At 38.3% G+C, this 18,078-nt stretch overlaps 1 protein-coding gene across 44 annotated transcripts in view; it reads right to left on the reverse strand.

Moving 5' to 3' along the window:
• Positions 1-1,059: 1,059 nt before the first annotated feature.
• The window catches only part of PTPRD (protein tyrosine phosphatase receptor type D), a 411,363-nt gene continuing 394,344 nt past the window's right edge, over positions 1,060-18,078 (reverse strand). For all 44 annotated transcript variants that reach the window (XM_040541837.1, XM_040541861.1, XM_040541835.1 and 41 more), the window contains 3 exons: positions 14,039-14,193; positions 9,823-9,958; positions 1,060-3,706 (listed from right to left, as the gene is read on the reverse strand). In XM_040541837.1, the coding sequence (XP_040397771.1) occupies positions 3,638-3,706; positions 9,823-9,958; positions 14,039-14,193 (360 nt within the window). In that variant the 3' untranslated portion in view covers positions 1,060-3,637. The remainder of the gene's footprint in view (positions 3,707-9,822; positions 9,959-14,038; positions 14,194-18,078) is intronic.

Genomic DNA, 18,078 nt, shown 5'->3' on the forward strand with positions numbered 1-18,078 from the left:
GAAAAAGAAAAGAAAAGAAAAAGAAAAGAAAAGAGAAAAAGAAAGAGAAAGAAAAAGAAAAAGAAAAAAGAAAAAAGAAAGGAAAAAAAGGAAAAAAGGAAAAAGAAAAAGAAAAAGAAAAAAAGAATAAAAGGAAGGAAAAAACAGATGCAGTTTTTTGTCATTGCAAACTTTTTTTCCTTTAACATGTTCTCTGTCATTTAAATACAATACAAGTGGATTTCATAAGCAGTTTCTTACAGATGGGTTCAAGTAATAACATTGTTGGATGTAGAATCAATAGGGCAGTGCATAGTACAAAGGTATAGAAAGTGCAAATCTCCCTAGAGGGCCCCTCCCTTTCCCCAGCTGTCCTCTCCAATTTCTAACAACTTAAATCACTCAGAGTGAGAGAGAGAGAAATAGAGAGAGAGAGAGAGAGAGAGAGAGAGAGAGCGAGCGCTAAATTAAACTTCTGTATAAATCATATTTATATATTTTGCCTTTTTTGCCCATTGCAGTTAATCAAAAAATTAGACATAACTACACATACAATCATAAATAGCACCGTACTGGTTATGTTGATGAAACCAATTCTAAGCTTGGAAATGTATGATGTATGTAGACAAAGATGCTTACCATTAAAATTAACTGCAGAGCGACAATATATAAGATTACAGAAAGTGGAATGCACATCAGTGATGCTGAGTTATCTTAAGCAACATAAAAACTAAAAGGAATATTGTTGTACAACAGTTCCCCTTAAAAATCGGTTTTTAATTAATTATTATTATTATTTTTTTAATCTCCCCTTTACTTTGGAGCTTGCAAGATAGTCTGCTAGGGAGAAAGCTCTGATCTTTTTACAGATCCAATATGCAAAAATCTTCCCTAGGCTATGTTTCCAAAATTATGCTCTTTTTGATTTTTATGTTTTGTGATCTAAGCTGAAGAACATGACCACACCATGTAACCTGGCACTTCACTAATTAGCTAAAAGTACAAAGCAAGAAAGAAGAAAAAGAAACATAGTGCACATTCTTCTCTCGTTCAGATGTAAGTTGTAGAATCTCTTTCTGAGGTAGCCTTCTATATACTTTGATTCATTTGTATATTTTATATATATATATATATTTGTGTGTGTGTGTGTGTTTTTTTTTTTGTTGTTTGTTTGTTTGTTTACAAAAGTGCTCAAATACAATGTTTCCTAGAGTTTGGTCTTTTGTATTTTTCTTTCTGCTAACAGTGGGAAATGTGGAAGAAGAAGAAAAGTTGAGGTCACATGCCATACCAATGTTTCTATCTGAAGACACAAAGAAATAATTCCTTTGATACTCATATACAGATGATAGCACAAGACTTGATGTCAATGCAAATGGCATCCCATTAAGACTGGCAAAAGGTACTTTGTGCTGTTTTAATAATACTCTTTGTCACCTGGAAGAAAATGTAGCATCATCCTCAAAAATACATCCTGCCAGCTCAATCCTGCTAGCCTTACTGAAAGCAATGGTTTGACTTTAGCAATCAGTTAACACATGAACAAGCAGGAGTTAGCCCAAAATTGAAAGAAAACATGGATGCATAAGCACTGCTGATGTCGACAACTGCTAGTGTACTGATACATATCTACAATGATAACACTATAACCAGTGACACAATGGGTTTGAAAAGCCAACCAGAAATAGATATCTAAGTTGTGGGCTGGTCTGTTATTGGAGATACGAAAAGATAAAGGGCCTTGACTACCTACATGTTTTGCGTTATCATTTATTATCATCCATACTTGATTAGAAACTGGGAATGCATATTATTCAAAATTGTCTGATACATGTATTAAAATGTTTGAAAAGAATAACAGAGATATGAACAAACTGAACTAAATACAAATGAAGGCTAACTTAAAGAAATGCTATTCAAAATAGGCATCAAATATAAGGCACTATAAATGTAAAATTAAAATAAAAAACAGCATTCCCAAACAATGCTGTATGCCACAAAACTGTTGATTTCACAGAGCAACGTGTTTGGCTTTGCCCTGTTACATACGATAAACATAAATTATATAGCACACACTATAGACAGTATACTATTGAATACAATTTTAAAACATCTTAATACCTAGTATATTACAACATTCTCCCCTCCTAAAGTTATATGCACTGACCTTTCCCACATGCACACCTCCTACATTTAATAATATGATTTCTTATTGCACTATAGTGTTACAAATATTGAACTTCACTGGAAGCCTAAATCACATACTCTGTGTGTGTGCATATGTGTGCATGTGTGCGCGTATGTGTGTGCATGTGTGATGTCTTCATGTTCAAGTGGCAATGTGGAGAGAAATATTATTTGGGATAGAGATGATGTTCAAATATCAATGATGTGCATTCCTCATTTCCCTTTGAAACAGAAGTTTATGGACCTTGGAAATGCAGAGATGATTAAATACTAGCATATTATAATTGTAGTAGGCTGAGAAACTTTTCTACCACCTTGATAAATCCAGGCTGTGGAAGAACTGGTATGTTTATATGTGTGTGTGTGTTCGTGTACCTACATGCCTGTAACTCTGTAACTATACAGAGAGCTAGATATGGATTGACAGCAATACATACATATACTTATATATATAGAAAGAGAGAGGGTGTGGGTGTGCATGTGCATGTACATGTGTGTGCGTGCATGTGTGTGTGGTAGCAGCATCTTTATACTTTGCGCCTCCCTGTTGATTCCGAAAGAAACCAAAAAACCCATTTTGATTTAACTGATTACAATGAATATTTTCTTAAAGAAAAATAAAACAAACAAAACTTTCAAAGTAATACCTAACAAGACTGTGGTACTGTAGATAAATATAGGACTGCACAAAAATGTGCAAATTTTCAAATTATTTAACATTTCTACAGCACGATTATTACAGATAACAGTTCTACAGCTTAAAAAAATCTACAGTTTTTAAACAAAAAAAAAAGAACAGTTATGTAACCTTTTCTTTAATTCACTTCATTGAATGATAAACTTGTTAAAAAAAAGAAAAAGTTTACACAGCTAAAAATGAAGCACAGGTCAGCAGTATCTTTACAATACTAAAAAACTAAATCAAGGACTTTCTTTTTAAACATTCCCACATTTTCCCTAAAGTGTTATCATGAGCAATATGATGGGAAGGGGTGCTGTTGAAGTAAGGAGTCCACTTTGTTTTAGAAGCCAGGACCTGACCTTTCAACAAACATCTTGCACTGAATTGCAGTTCTCTCAAAATTCCTCTTTGCAATGAGCATGCAATCCTGAACAAGATGATAGTTCTTTCCAACGAATTCCTCTTTCCTGAAGTCTTCCCTTTGACTTCAACCAATGTCAAACCCTTGAGGTATCTGTAAATGAGATCCTTCAGACGCCTCAGTGGTTGGGATTCTTTTAGTATGGTTAGGTTATTAAATTGTGAATTCTTGGTCCACATGGAATAGTTGTTTTTGTTTTCTTTTCTTTAATATATCCCCAATACTTTTGTTTGTTTGTTTTTATTTTATATATCCCCAATAATCGCTCCATAGCTAAGAGTTTAGAAGTACTTCTAAAGCACATTGTATGGCTCAGAAGCGGCTCTCTGGATCTTAAAGGGCCTGCAATAAAAATCCACGGTGGGTTTTTATGTTGCATAGTGATCAAAGCTGCCCAGATATTCCAGTGCGGCTCGATAGCAGAATTGGTATTGATCCTGGAGAAAAAAAGATAGAAAACAAAAGCATCAAAAAGCCAGCTTGTTGCTTGGTTTCTATTTTCTTTCAACTAAGAGTGAATACTTTGTGGCTACAGACAAATATACCACAGAGGCATCTGCAGTTCAACAATACTGTCTTGCTGACATCAACGGAAAAACAAGTTACAACAGATGAAGATAGACACTCATTTAAAGAAATAACATTTTCCACAGAATTCACCTTCTCTTTAAACAGAGACTGTATACTCATTTACTGAGAATTTGTAATACTGGATTAATGTAACATCAGCATAAAGCTTTCTTCTTATGGGAGCATACTAAGATATCTCTCCACCTGTATTTGAAAATAAGTAGCAAAATATCCAATTAACTCCAAAGCAAATGCAGCACGCTAAATGATAAAATCCTCCACAGCCTTAATATGAAATGCTACATGAAAAACCAACAGGTTAAAAACCAGGTTAGGAAGCAACAAGAATCCCAGCCTTTCAGCAATATAAGCTTTGATGAGGATGTGAAGATATCTTTGCCTGTGGCAAGAACAGGACCTATGAGAGAAATATGTAGCTAAGCACCTTATTAATGTGAAGCAGATTACATTTCAACCTATACCTGGAAGCAGAGAAAGTTCAATGTGTTAAGTGATTTGCTTAAACCTCTAGTGAATCCAATATTTCGCATTTCATGTTATTCTCACCCACACACAGCAGTCTTTTTAAACATTTATGTAATATTGAACACTCATACTAAAATGTCATATTTGTGTAGTTATTTGCAACTGCTACTCAGGGTTTAAATTACATATATATATATATATATATATAAATCCATCCAAAATAACAATAATAAAAATAATCTGCTTATTTATCTGATAGTCCTATGTGCTAGGCTCACATGAGTTATACCTGTTAACATCATAATTAAAATTCTTCTGGTGACTAGGAAACTCATTAGATATTTGGTTCAATTCAGTACTGTGATCACTAACAGTTCCTTGCTGCTCTGTGCTTGAATAGTTGGAAAATGCATTAGACCTTCTTTTAAATTTTAAGTAAATGTGTGGTCTACATGGAGTTTAAGTGCTTTATTGAATAAGGATTGCATTATTTTTTTTTTTTGGCACTGTTTCTATGTACTTGGAAACATAAACCCCGTTTTTAAAAAGGGAAAAAAAAAAAAAAGGAAGATGGGGAAATACAGGCCAGTCAGTTTCACCTCTGTGCCCAACAAGATCATGGAGCAGATCCTCCTGGAAACTAATGCACATGGAAAATAAGGAGGTGACTGGTGACAGCCAACATGGCTTCACTAAGGGCAGATCATGCCTGACAAATCTGGTGGCCTTCTACGACACGGTTACAGCATCCATGGGTAAGGGAAGAGCAACTGACATCATCTACCTGGACTTGTGCACAGCTTTTGATGCTGTTCCGCATGTCCTTGTCTCTAAATTGGAGAGACATGGATTTGATGGATGGACTATTCAGTGCACAAGGAATTGGCTGGATGGTCGCACTCAAGGAGTTGTGGTCAATGGCTCAATGTCCAAATAGAGATCAGTAATGAGTGGTGTTCCTCAGGGGTCAGTACTGGGACTGGTGCTATTTAATCTTTGTTGTTGACACGGACAGTGGGATTGAGTGCACCCTCAGCAAGGATGTTGATGACACCAAGCTGTGTGCTGTGGCTGACATGCCGGAGGGAAGAGATGACATCTAGTGGGACCTGGACAGACTTGAGAGGTGGGCCCATGCGAACCTCATGAAGTTCAACAAGGCCAAGTGCAAGGTCCTGCACCTGGGCTGGCGCAATCACAAGCACAAATACAGGCTTGGTGGAGAATGGATTGAGAGCATCCTGAGATGAAGAACTTGGGACTGTTGGTTGATGAGAAGCTCAACATGAGCTGGCCATGTCTGCGTCTGCAGCCCAGAAAGTCAACAGTATCCTGGGCAGCATCAAAAGAAGTGTGATCAGCAGGTTGAAGGAGATGATTGTCCCCTCCTAGTCTGCTTTTGTGAGACCCCACCTAGAATACTGCATTCAGCTGTGGGGTCCCCAGCACAAGAAGAACATGGACCTATTAGAGTGAGTCCAGAGGAAGGCCACGAGGAGCAATTGCTGGAGCAATTCTCCTACGAAGACAGACTGCGGGAGCTGGGGTTGCTCAGCCTGGAAAAAAGAAGGCTCTGGGGAGACCTTATAACAACCTTCCAGTACTTAAAGGGGGTTTACAGGAAGCTGGGGAAGGACCCTTTATCAGGGGTGATAGGTCCTAGTTATAGGACAAAGAGTAATGGCTTTAAACTAAAAAAGAGTAGATTTAGGTAAAATATATGGAAGAAATTCTTTACTCATACAGTGGTGAGGCACCAGAACACGTTGCCCAGGCAAGCTGTGGATGCCCCATCTCTGGAAGTGTTCAAGGCCAGGTTGGATGGTGCTTTGAGCAACCTGGTTTAGTGGAAGGTGTCCCTGCCAATGTCAGAGGGGTTGGAATGAGATGATCCAGCCGAATATAATGGGGCATTTCTTTACTGTGATGGTGACAGAGCACTGGAAGATGTGGCATTGGCACAGATGCCATCCTGTACAATGTCCTCTAGGTGATCCTGCTTGGAAGGAGGGTTGTACTAGATGATCTTCAGAGGTCCCTTCCAACTTCAGCCATTCTTTGATTCTATGATCTTTGAGATCCTTTCTAATCCAAACCATTCTATGATTGTATGATTTTTTTTCTCCCACAGAATCCTGAAAAAAATACAAATTTACAACACCTAATTTGAGCAGGGAAGGTTCAAGGGTAGCATACAGAAATAAGTCAAAGTAGGAGGAAAGAGAATATATTGCACATCCCAGCTCTGTGTTTGTCATGTAGGCTCCAAGAAACAAATTTTTTTTGTATACTGTAGTCATTTCTTGGAACCAAAATGACAGAAAGCTTTTATTTTTCATTTGTCTTATCCAGAATAATAATGGTAAAGGAAAAGAAATTGAATTAACACTTCAGTTTGGTAACAGTTATTTACTTGGTTGAACAGATTAAGACAAATATCTGTATTTTACTTTATTTATTTATTTATTTTCTGAAGTTGTCTTCTTAAAAATAAGAATACCCAGCTTTCATTGAACAAATGTCCCTAAGTACCACATCCAACCTTTCTTTAAACACAGGGGCGGTGACTCCACCACCTCCTGGGGCAACCTGTTCCAATGCCTGACTGTTCTTTCTGAGAAGAAATGTCTCCTAATTTCCAACCTAAACTTACCCTGGTGCAACTTGAGGCCGTTGCCTCTTGTCGTATTGCTAGCTATCTGTGAGAAGAGGTCGACTGCCAGCTCCTCACTACTTCCTTTCAGGTAGTGGAGAGCATTATGGTCTCCCCTGAGCCTCCTCTTCTCCGGACTAAACAACCCCAGTTCCCTCAGCCTCTTCTCATACGACTTGTGTTCCAGGCCCTTCACCAGCTTCGTAGCCTTTCTCTGGACATGCTCCATGTCCCCGATGTCTTTCTTGTAGCGAGGGGCCCAAAACTGAACACAGCACTTGAGGTGTGGCCTCACCAGAGCAGAGTACAGGGGACGATCACTTCCCTGGTCCTGCTTGATACACTATTCCTGATACAAGCCAGGATGCTGTTGGCCATCTTGGCCACCTGGGCACAGCACTGGCTCATGATCACGTGAGCATCAGTCAGCACACCCAGATCCTTTTCCTCTGCACAGTTTTCCAGCCACTCCGCCGCAAGCCTGTAGTGTTGCATGGGGTTGTTGTGGCCACAGTGCAAGACCCAGCACTTAGCCATGTTGAACCTCATCCCACGGACCTCTGCCCATCAACCCATCCTGTCCAGGTCGCTCTGTAGGGCCTACCTACCCTCCAGCAGACTGACACTTCCCCTCAACTTGGTGTCGTCCGCTAACTTACTGAAGGTGCACTCAATTCCCTCATCCAAATCATCAATAAAGATATTAAAGAGAATGGGCCCCAACACTGACCCCTGGGGAGCATCACTGGTGACCAGTTGCCAACTGGATTTCACTCCGTTCAGCACCACTCTCTGGGCCTGGCCGTCCAGCCAGTTTTTAACCCAGCAAAGAGTGTACCTGTCCAAGCCACGGGCTGCCAGCTTCTCCAGGAGAATACTGTGGGAGACCGTGTCAAAGGCTTTGATGAATTCTAGATATGTTACATCAACAGGCCGTCCCTCATCCACCAGGTGGGCCACCTGATCATAGAAAGGAGATGAGGTTGATCAGGCAGGACTTGCCTTTCATGAACCCATGCTGACTGGGCCTGATCCCCTAGTTGTCTTGCACATACTGTGTGATTGCACTCAAAATGATCTGTTCTGTGACCTTCCCTGGCATCAAGGTGTTACATTAGCAAGTCTCCAGTCATCTGGGATCTCTCTTGTCAACCATGACCACTGACAGATGATGGAAAGCAGCTAGGCATTCACATCTGCCATATCTCTCAGCACCCTTGGGTGAATTCCATCTGGCCCCATGGACTTTTGACAGTCCAGGTGGAGTAGTCAGTCTCTTACTGTTTCCACCAGAATCATGGGGGTTTTATTCTGTTCGCCGTCTCAGACTTCCACGTCAGGAGGCCAAGTACCCTGAGGATAAGTGGCCTGACAAGTAAAGAGAGATGTAAAGAAGGCATTGAGAATCTCAGCCTTTTCCTTATCCTCAGTAGTCATATTCCCCATCACATCCAGTAAAGGATGGAGAGTCTCCTTGGCCCTCCTCTTACTTAATGTATTTGTAAAACTTTTTTGTTGTCTTTTACTGCAATGGCCAGGTTGAGCTCATGCTGGGCTTTAGCCTTTTTGAATTTTTTTTTTTTTTTTCATATGCTATCAACTTTCTTGTACTATCCCCAAGCTGACTGACCCTTCTTCCACTGGACATAAACTCATTTTTTCCCAGAGACTCAGTAGAAGTTCCCTGTTCAGCCACGCTGGTCTTCTTCACCGACGGCTCATCTTATGACATATAGGAACAGCCTGCTCCTGCACCTTTGAGACTTCGTTCTGGAGAAGCATCCAGCCTACCTCTTTGCCCTTCAGGACTGACTTCCAAGTGATCCTCCCTACCAGTGTCCTGAACAGTTCTAAGGCTGCCTTCGAGAAGTCCAATGTAGCAGTTTTACTGACCTGGTAGGCTCACTAACCAGCTGTGTCAGGAATCTTCCACACACTCCAGGAACCTCCTAGACTACTTCCTCTGGGCTACATTGTGTTTCCAGCATATGTTCAGGAAGTTGAAGTCCCCCATGAGAACAAGTGCTGCTGACTGTGTGACTTCTGCCAGCTGCTTGTAGAATACCTCACCTGTCTCTTTATCCTGGTTTGGCGGTCTATAACAGCCCCCCACCAGGATGTCTACTTTGTTGGCTTTCCCCCTGACTACAGTCCAACCAATGAACTACAGCTTAGTTCAAGTCTCCTGTTCGGAAATTTAAGTAGAAATTAAGCACATGCTGAAAATATTTAAGTATACTTTATGGCATGACACAGTATGCATCCAGGCGTAAGAAATAAGTTGATGCTGCTTGTTCCTCTTCATATTTCTCTATAGCACTATTGCTAGCACGGAAATTATTTATACTATAGTTTTCCTGGTGCTGAATTTACCATTATGATTTTCAGGCAAAACAGTCACTTGGTTGATGACCCAGAGCCAAGACAATTATGAAAATAATACAGGCTCATTACGAAGCAATGAACAATACTTTGCTCTTGGAACATAAAAATGTCAGTAAATCAACCTTCAGAAACAAGTTGACTCCTTTATCACCACATATTTCTGCCACAAAGGAAAGGATCAAAAGAAAATAGGTAGTGCTTCTGGGAAAATAGTTTTCTTCGACTATCAGAAGTTAGGATCCACTACTGAAATTAATTTTTTTCTTCCCCAGCCAGCAGAAAGTTATGTTAGTGCCATAACAGGAAACAGGAAATACTACTTGGCAATACTTTTATAGCTGATTTCACACTGTATTCATATAATCACCAAATTTTATACAATCTCTATCTGTGCATTTTTTGGTATGAAAATACCCCTCCCTTTCCATTACCATTGCACATGAAAACTGTTTTCCTCACCTCTGTCTGTACCATGGCTGGCCGCTGCGTCCTTAACATTTTGACAGTCTGGAAGATATCTACAACACCTTCATATCTCATTCTTTCTAAAACAATGCTCAGGGTTATAAATACTCCAGTCCTTCCAACACCCGCACTGTTGCAATAATAGAAGAAAAAAGAAGGGGAAAAAAAGGAATTTTAATTGACAGTTAATGCTGAAAGAATTGGCTGACATATTATCTGTGGATACAACACACCATATGTGTACAGATATCTATACAGGGAAAGGCTCACTAAGCAAAATTCCACAGCAAACTACCACATTGCATTTAGAAGAATCATTGCTCTCAAGCAAACTTTACATGCTACTAAGTACTTCCTGACTTTCCAGTCTTCATTGCAAAATGATTGGTTTGTTGATCCAGATATACAGTAATCAGTGTATGGTGAAGAAAAATAAGAACATTTGTTGTCAGTGATCTACACTGGAAATGACCAAAGAAAAAGATAACAATGTATTTTTTATTTATTTTTTATTTTTTTAATGTGACTTGTTCATGTATAGCCTCTATTTTGCACACCTTCAGTGTGACCTTAGTTCAGGCAGACACAGTCAGTGGACTTTCAATTTACATTGAAATTGTTCATATACACTCTACAATTTAAACAACAGACACAAGCAAAACCTAAGACAGTCATTATTCAGGTCTGGCAGTCTGGATCTTTAGCTTACAAATACTGATATACATAAACTATGTCTGTCTATATTAGCCTGGAATCACTTCTGGGAATATACAGCTTGTTTGCTTTCTGTTCTATCTTGGGGTTTGTTATTATCTAACACACCCAAGAAGCTATAGAAATTATTCTAATCAATAAAGCCAATAGTTGCCAGTTATTAAGTTTAAACACTTACATATTCCTGAGGCTGACTCTTGGAGAATGACACATAACAACATAGAAAACCTAAGTCTGAACTCACAGAGGTGGGAATTAAGCAACTCATCATCTTATAGGTAATGTTAATCACTTCACGAGGTTTTCTACAGTCAGACTTAGCCGCAGAACTCTAACTCTAGAAGTCTATATGGACTACCACAGAGATCCAGTGAATGCACAAGACTAATGTGGAAACAAAATGTCCAAACTGTATGATGGTTTTTTATTGTTTAGTCTAGATCAGTGCACTTCTAGGGCTAAGAAATACATTTGATTGGATTTAGCAACTTTGCAGAACCCATGTGCCTTTGGAGAACTGAAGTCAAAGGACACTTTATACCTAATTACCTAATTTGATAAAATACCATGCTCTTAACACTGGTTTACCTAGATGTGATGGTAAAGTTCCTGGAGATCTAGACTGGACTGTAAGGTTTCCTTTCCCTGATGAGTTAAATTAGAGAGCTTGGTTTGTTTAAGAACCATTGTGAAAAAATCCTGGAAAAAGATCATTGGAACCTGCTTGGACTTTAAGAGCTGAAGACAGTGTGACCTAAACCAAGCAGCACAGAAATTGATCAGCAGAATGAAGGCAGATTACCACTTTCCTTCTCCTTGCTCATTTGTATTCAACCATCTATCTAAAGAACTAAAAAAAAAAAAAAAAAAAAAAAAAAAAAAAAAAAAAAAGTAGGGCTTTCTAAATATGTGAGGACTTCTGCACTAGATACTTATCAAATCTTTATTACTTCAAAAAATTATTCCTAGCTCTTTAATTCAGGAATTAAGGAAGAGAAAATAATTAGTTTGTTCCCTTGTGTTCTTAAGAAACAGAAAAGGATCTGAAGATCTACTTAGAAACACAGATTCTTAATGAGGAATACTGACTAATGTGGAAAGATCTCTACTCAATACTTGCAGAACCAAAGCATTTTTGTAAAATCTGTAGGAAACTGACCCAATTTCAGCTGAGTGACAAACAATTTTAACATTATTTCAATTCCTACTACAAGATGCTCAGTATTTCTAGAGTGATGGAAGTACGCATCAGTACTAGCAGCATTTTTAATGATCAGCTGATTTCCTTCAGTGTGAGTCAAACAACAAATTGAGTTCTATCACAACAATTAACAAAGTAATGAAGCTAAGGTCTTAAAGAATTATGAGTTCAGTAAATGGCGAAGGAACTACTGCATGATGATGCTAGCTTAGCATTACAATTCACCAAAGGTTAAACACTTAGACACCAAACTTAGATTACTTTAATAAGCCAAGAGGAAATACTGATGTTTTTGTATAAAAGTTTGTTGTTAAAAATACATCTTCAACGCCTGCTGGAAAAGGGTGATCTTCCTTAGCTAAAAGCTTGGGTAACTGTAAATGCTTAAGATTGCTTCAGACGAAAATTTTGCTTCAAGGTGAATAGTCTTCTGCTATTTTAACTAATTTTTAATAAACTGCCTTATGAGTTTAGAAATTTTACATAGCTAACACACTGTTGCCAGAACAGGGTTTTCTGTGTAATACAGAAAGCAACTTGCAAATAATGTGTAAAGTGGGATGGAAACTACATGGAAGTGACACTAGGGGCATTTATTTGAAGAATTTCTAGAGCAGATGACTGGAGTCATCTTTAAAATAATTCCATATGGGCTAGGAAACTGGAGGATCTTATACTTCATGAAATAAGCAAATAAACTTACTAATTTGCCAAGGATATTTATTATTTACGTAAGTTGACTAGCATTTATAAGGATGATTAGCATTACTGATATCCAAACTGTCATGATGATGATGATAATAAATTTAAAGACAAAACCATGATGAATTATATTGGATTTGACTTTGTTTCTATCAAAGCCAAGGGTAGAAATCTCCATAATTTCAGCATGAAAGATCACACTTATTTAGAAGTGCCACATAACCTACTGCATGTAGTTTATCAGTTCAGTTATGAGTTGACAAATTTGTGTGGTACAAAGAACAGAGAACATCGTCAATTCGCTTTCTTATGGATGTCGGCATACAGGCATAAATATTGATTAATACTTCTCTGCTCTCAAAAGTCATTTATGTCAGGAGGAATAAGTTTCATTCCTATCATGGCTGTCCATCTTCCCTTGCCATTTGAATCCCAGACTCCGCTCTGAAATGTTGTTTTTCTCCTTTGTAGGCCAAAAAACGTATTAGGCACACAGAAAAAGTAGGATTGAAGTTGTTGAGTATATTTAATATATTAGTCTAACAGATTAGGGAGCATAAGGATGCACAGGGGAGCATAGGGGAGCGTATGTACTCTGTTAAAGCACATAAGTAACTTTTGGTTGCTGCTGGCTTTGGAAGAACAAGAATTTCTCTCACCCTTTACATTCATATGCTCATATGCTTATTCATATGCTCAACTTGGTCTTTTTGTCTTCATGCTACTATTGATGCATTATTTGGCTTGCAGAAAGGATTTGGAACCTATATCAGCATTTTCCATCTCTGTTATATAAATAATATTTCATCTACCAAAAATATAACTTAATGTTGCAAAATGAGTATCTAAAATCTAATGGAATTTATAGAAAGCAATTTATTAAATAACAGATAAAAGGTAAAGATAATATTTTTGGCCATCTGCTACATACTTTAGAATACTTTGGAAAAAAAATGCAAGAATATTAAAAAAGACCACTCTGGATTATTTCTACATACCCTCCAAGCTGTTTTCATTTGTGTATTAGCTGTAAAGGTATTAAGGGAACTCATCATATGAAAAAATGGGCATTATATTCTGAAATTCAAACTCCCCAGTCTAAACCTCAATGTTTTTCTGACTGTTCCACTCACTTTCCTGAGGTAGCTACCATTTTTCTCTGGCTCTTCTTGGTTGCTATTAGACAGCAACATATAAGCAACCATCTTGTTTACAACTAATAATTCCTACCAATGTAACAGCCTCATTTTTAATTACAAGTAGCAAAAAGGATTAAACATAGCAGCATGTGATAAGGCCCTTCCTACTGCGTTTTGGGTGTAGCACTGATGATATTGTTTTTGTCTTGAATAAGAGACAATTTTAAAGGAAGCAAAATATCTCTCTTCTACATATTTCAGAAGATCCTCGTCTGTATATCACATTATATCACAAAACAGTTCACAGTTTGTAAAGCAATCCTACATTTTCCTATTTTGGTATTCTCTTTGATTGCCTTTCTGATAGTTCAGCTATGGAATTCCACGTATATATACACTATATATTTTAAAAAAAAATAATCTGCATAATTGTTTTGAGGCTTTGTTTACTTACCTGCAGTGAACAGAGATTGGTCCATCCTGACCAAACTGCTCCTTTGTTTTATGCACTTGGCCTATGAAGTCAATAAATCCTTCTCCAGACTTTGGCACTCCTTGTTCTGGCCAGTCTGTGAACTGGAACTGCCTCACTGTTCGGGACTGGCCATCCTTAAACAAAAGACACAATATATTCCCAAAGAATGTCCCAGTGACTACAAGCCAGCCAGCCAAAAACCAGAAAGACAATCATGGAGAAAAGGACATAAGAACATGAGGGCATGGGGGGAGATGGGACAAGGTGGGCAGAGGAGGGAAATAGCCATGATCACGTTTATGAAGACTCCTTCAATCACAGTACTTACTGGTGCTTTTGGACACAATGGCACAAAAGTGCATTTTCATTAACTACAACATTGTACAGATTTCTTTCTGCACTGGATATGACAGTTGTCTGATATTTTGCTTGTGCAAATGTTTGAGGCTGAAGATGTAACAATCTCACCAGCTTATATGATTGATTTGAATCCTTTTGACTGCAAATTTCTTCTAACATAAAATAGGTAGAATAAGGCCTTTCATTCTGCCCCTCTGTTTGATAAGGAATATATTCTACTGCATGGCAGGAATATCTTCACTGATAAGACTTGTTTAGTCATTGTCCTATTTGCAGAGGATATCTTTAATAGCACTGTGCTTTTTGTGAGGCATACATTTAACTGGAAGAAGAGGGTCAACAAGTCATTTTCAAAAAGTCATTTTTTTAACAAATAATAAACATCCTTTCAATCACTGTAACTGCATTCACTAATCGCTCAGAGCCATTAAAAATCTAGAAAAAAAAAAAAAAGGCTTCATCTCTAAAAACAAGTCAGCTGAAGCTGTTCATTTCTTTTGGTTAGGAATACTAACAGGATTATTGAAAACTGGACAACACTACAGCTTTGTTATATTTATAATAAAGCCACAGGAAATATTAAACTCACCACAAACTTCAACTTTTGCTGCATGTCTATTTAAGGTGTAAACAGTCAGGAAAAAATGCAATACAAATGGATGAAGTGAATGTGTTCTCAATTTTCAAAAATTGTTCTTCACGACTTTGACAATATGAATCTCTACAGCTAAAATATTTAAAAGCATGGGCATAAATCGAAGTACTGATGTAAACTAGTGCCTCTGGACATGTTATTTTTTACTAAGCACTAACTTGTAACTTTTTCAAAATGGTCTTGTACCATTGTACCAAGTGAAACTCATGAAAAATTGAAATGTGGAGATCTCCTCAAAATCAACAAGTTATGCTGGAGGCAAGAACAATCTTTTTTTTTTTTTCCTTTCTTTTTTTTTTCTTTTTGTCTACCACAAGCACACAGCTATTACAGACCTTTGAAATGAAATAGAAGTGATTTTAAAAATATCCAAAGGAAAAAAAACAATACTTTACTTTTATGTTTCCTCTGGTACTATGGGTTTTTGCCTCCCATATCTTACCTGAGTAAGAAAACAGAAAATAAGTGTGTGCGCCAGCCACAATACTGAGAAAGAACACACACACTCTTGCTTGATTTACTGTCTCTTATATTCCCACTAGATCACTGTGACAACTGACAGTCTGTTTCTGCAGAATGATTTTGGCCACTTAAAAAAAAAAAAGATTATCTATTAAAAAAAATGTTCAGTGAATTTTATTTCCAGTAAAGTTCAGAAAAAAATAAACAAACAAAAAAAACTATCAGAAATGACATCTTGTTAATGCTGACTTCTCTCATAATGACTTCTGCAATACTATTTTCCCTGAAAATGACATAACGAAATTGCATCTTTCCAACAGATATAGGCACATGATATTAATTAATCAAGAAGATAAAGCAGTAGGTTGATTCCCTCCCAAATGACTTCCCATTCCCCTGGCGTAAAGAAACAAAAAACTTAAGTCTGAGTTGCTTGCAACTCCTCAGCTGAGGAGATGGAAACTGTTTGGTGATTTCTGACACTCATGGGAATTAGCCTAGAACAACAGTAACTTTTTAGGGGGTTGAAATGATAAGAAATGTGCTGCTTTAGTTAAGCCTAGGATGTCACTGGAAAGACCACAAAATTCTATTTCTGAAATAGATTTGATGGCAGGTATTTGTATGTCAGTTGTGTCTAAATAACTGTATTGGTATATGTTTCGTGATAGTAATAACTCAGTAGTCTGGTGCAAGTCTGTGAAAACTGTTCTCATTTAGTTTCAATAGCAGTAACTTCTGTTATTTAATGCTATTTAATGAGCACAGAAGTAAAGTCAGTTAGTCTGATGTTAGACTAGCACTAAAGCATATTGGGAACTGATCTGTAATTTCTTAGTTCCCTCTGCTACTGACATTATAACGAGTGATACTTTCTTTAATGTAATGCTTGCCAATAGAAGTCCAAATACAAATGCCAAATTTAATTAAATCTTTACGTTTAAATATTGTCACAGTTAGCACACACAGGGCAAGAAGTATTAGTTATCAACAAATGAACTTTCAGATCCCTGTGTGAAGCACAGAGCTTTTAATATGTGTTGACTGGCTGATCATTTGGATTTCTTCATGATCCTCACAGGGGATATTAAATTGTCTTTTGATGAGGCTGTAGAATTTATAATACTTTCTTGCAGTCATCACTAATAGTTCAGCGTTAAATGAGACTGCCCCAACATATTGACCTTTGGAGTTTACAAAGTGAGTATAAAGCAGCAGAATCAGTAGATTGAAACACTTACAGAGGTCAATTTCACCTTACAAAAATTCACAGTTCAGTTCCAGAAATAACAGGGAGTTCCACACCAAACACTTGCTGCTGCTACCTACAAAGGCAGTGTGCTCCTTTGTTGTCCCTATGGAATAATTGGCCAACTCAGCTCTTCCAGAGCACTGATGGTATTCTAACAGTACAGATGGTCTTGGAGATAAGAGAGTTACAACCACTGCAACAGTTACTGTCCTCTGATTACAACAATTCAGTTAGATGGTCTAAATTACTGGGTGTGACACTAAGAGCCTAACTAGACGAAAACTATAACATACATTTTGGCAAGTAGTCCTTACTGTTTCCAGTAAATTTGTAGGGAGATATAGTTCCTTAGCGCATCCAGAAAATTTAAGATGGCTCTTTAAGCTTAAGAGGGAGTTATTTAACAAAATTGGGACCATTAACACACAGAATTATTATTATTATTTTTTAATTTGAGAAGCAGTAATATGTGATTGCAAAATGGCACAAAAGAACTGTCAAGATGCACACGTGGTTGGCACTTTTAAAAAGAGGCATATTAAAAGTCAGATCAAGAAAACTGTTTCTGGCAAATTAATCACAGAATCACAGAATCACAGAATTGAAGGGGTTGGAAGGGACCTTGAAAGATCATCGGGTCCAACTCCCCTGCCAAAGCAGGTTCCTTAGAGCAGGCTGCCCAGGTAGGTGTCCAGATGGGCCTTGAATATCTCCAGAGAAGGAGACTCCACAACCTCCCCGGGCAGCCTGTTCCAGTGCTCCGTCACCCTCACTGTGAAGAAGTTCTTTCTCATGTTGGTGCGAAACTTCCTGTGCTCTATCTTGTGGCCATTACCCCTTGTCCTATCCCCACAAACCACTGAAAAGAGGTTGGCCAAATCCCTCTGTCTCCCACACCTCAGGTATTTATAAACATTGATGAGATCCCCTCTCAGTCTTCTCTTCTCCAGGCTGAACAGACCCAGGTCTCTCAGCCTTTCCTCATAGGGAAGATGCTCCAGGCCCCGTATCATCTTTGTGGCCCTCTGCTGGACTCTCCAGGAGATCCCTGTCTTTTTTGTACCGGGGAGCCCAGAACTGGACACAGTACTCCAGGTGAGGCCTGACCAGGGCAGAGTAGAGGGGGAGGATCACCTCCCTTGACCTGCTGGCCACGCTCCATTTTATGAACGCCAGGATCCCATTGGCCTTCTTGGCCACGAGGGCACACTGCTGGCTCATGGTCAACCTGTCATCCACCAGGACCCCCAGGTCCTTCTCCACAGAGTTCCTCTCCAGCAGGTTGTCCCC

This window comes from Cygnus olor, chromosome Z (assembly GCF_009769625.2).
Source record: "Cygnus olor isolate bCygOlo1 chromosome Z, bCygOlo1.pri.v2, whole genome shotgun sequence".
Taxonomy (NCBI): domain Eukaryota; kingdom Metazoa; phylum Chordata; class Aves; order Anseriformes; family Anatidae; genus Cygnus; species Cygnus olor.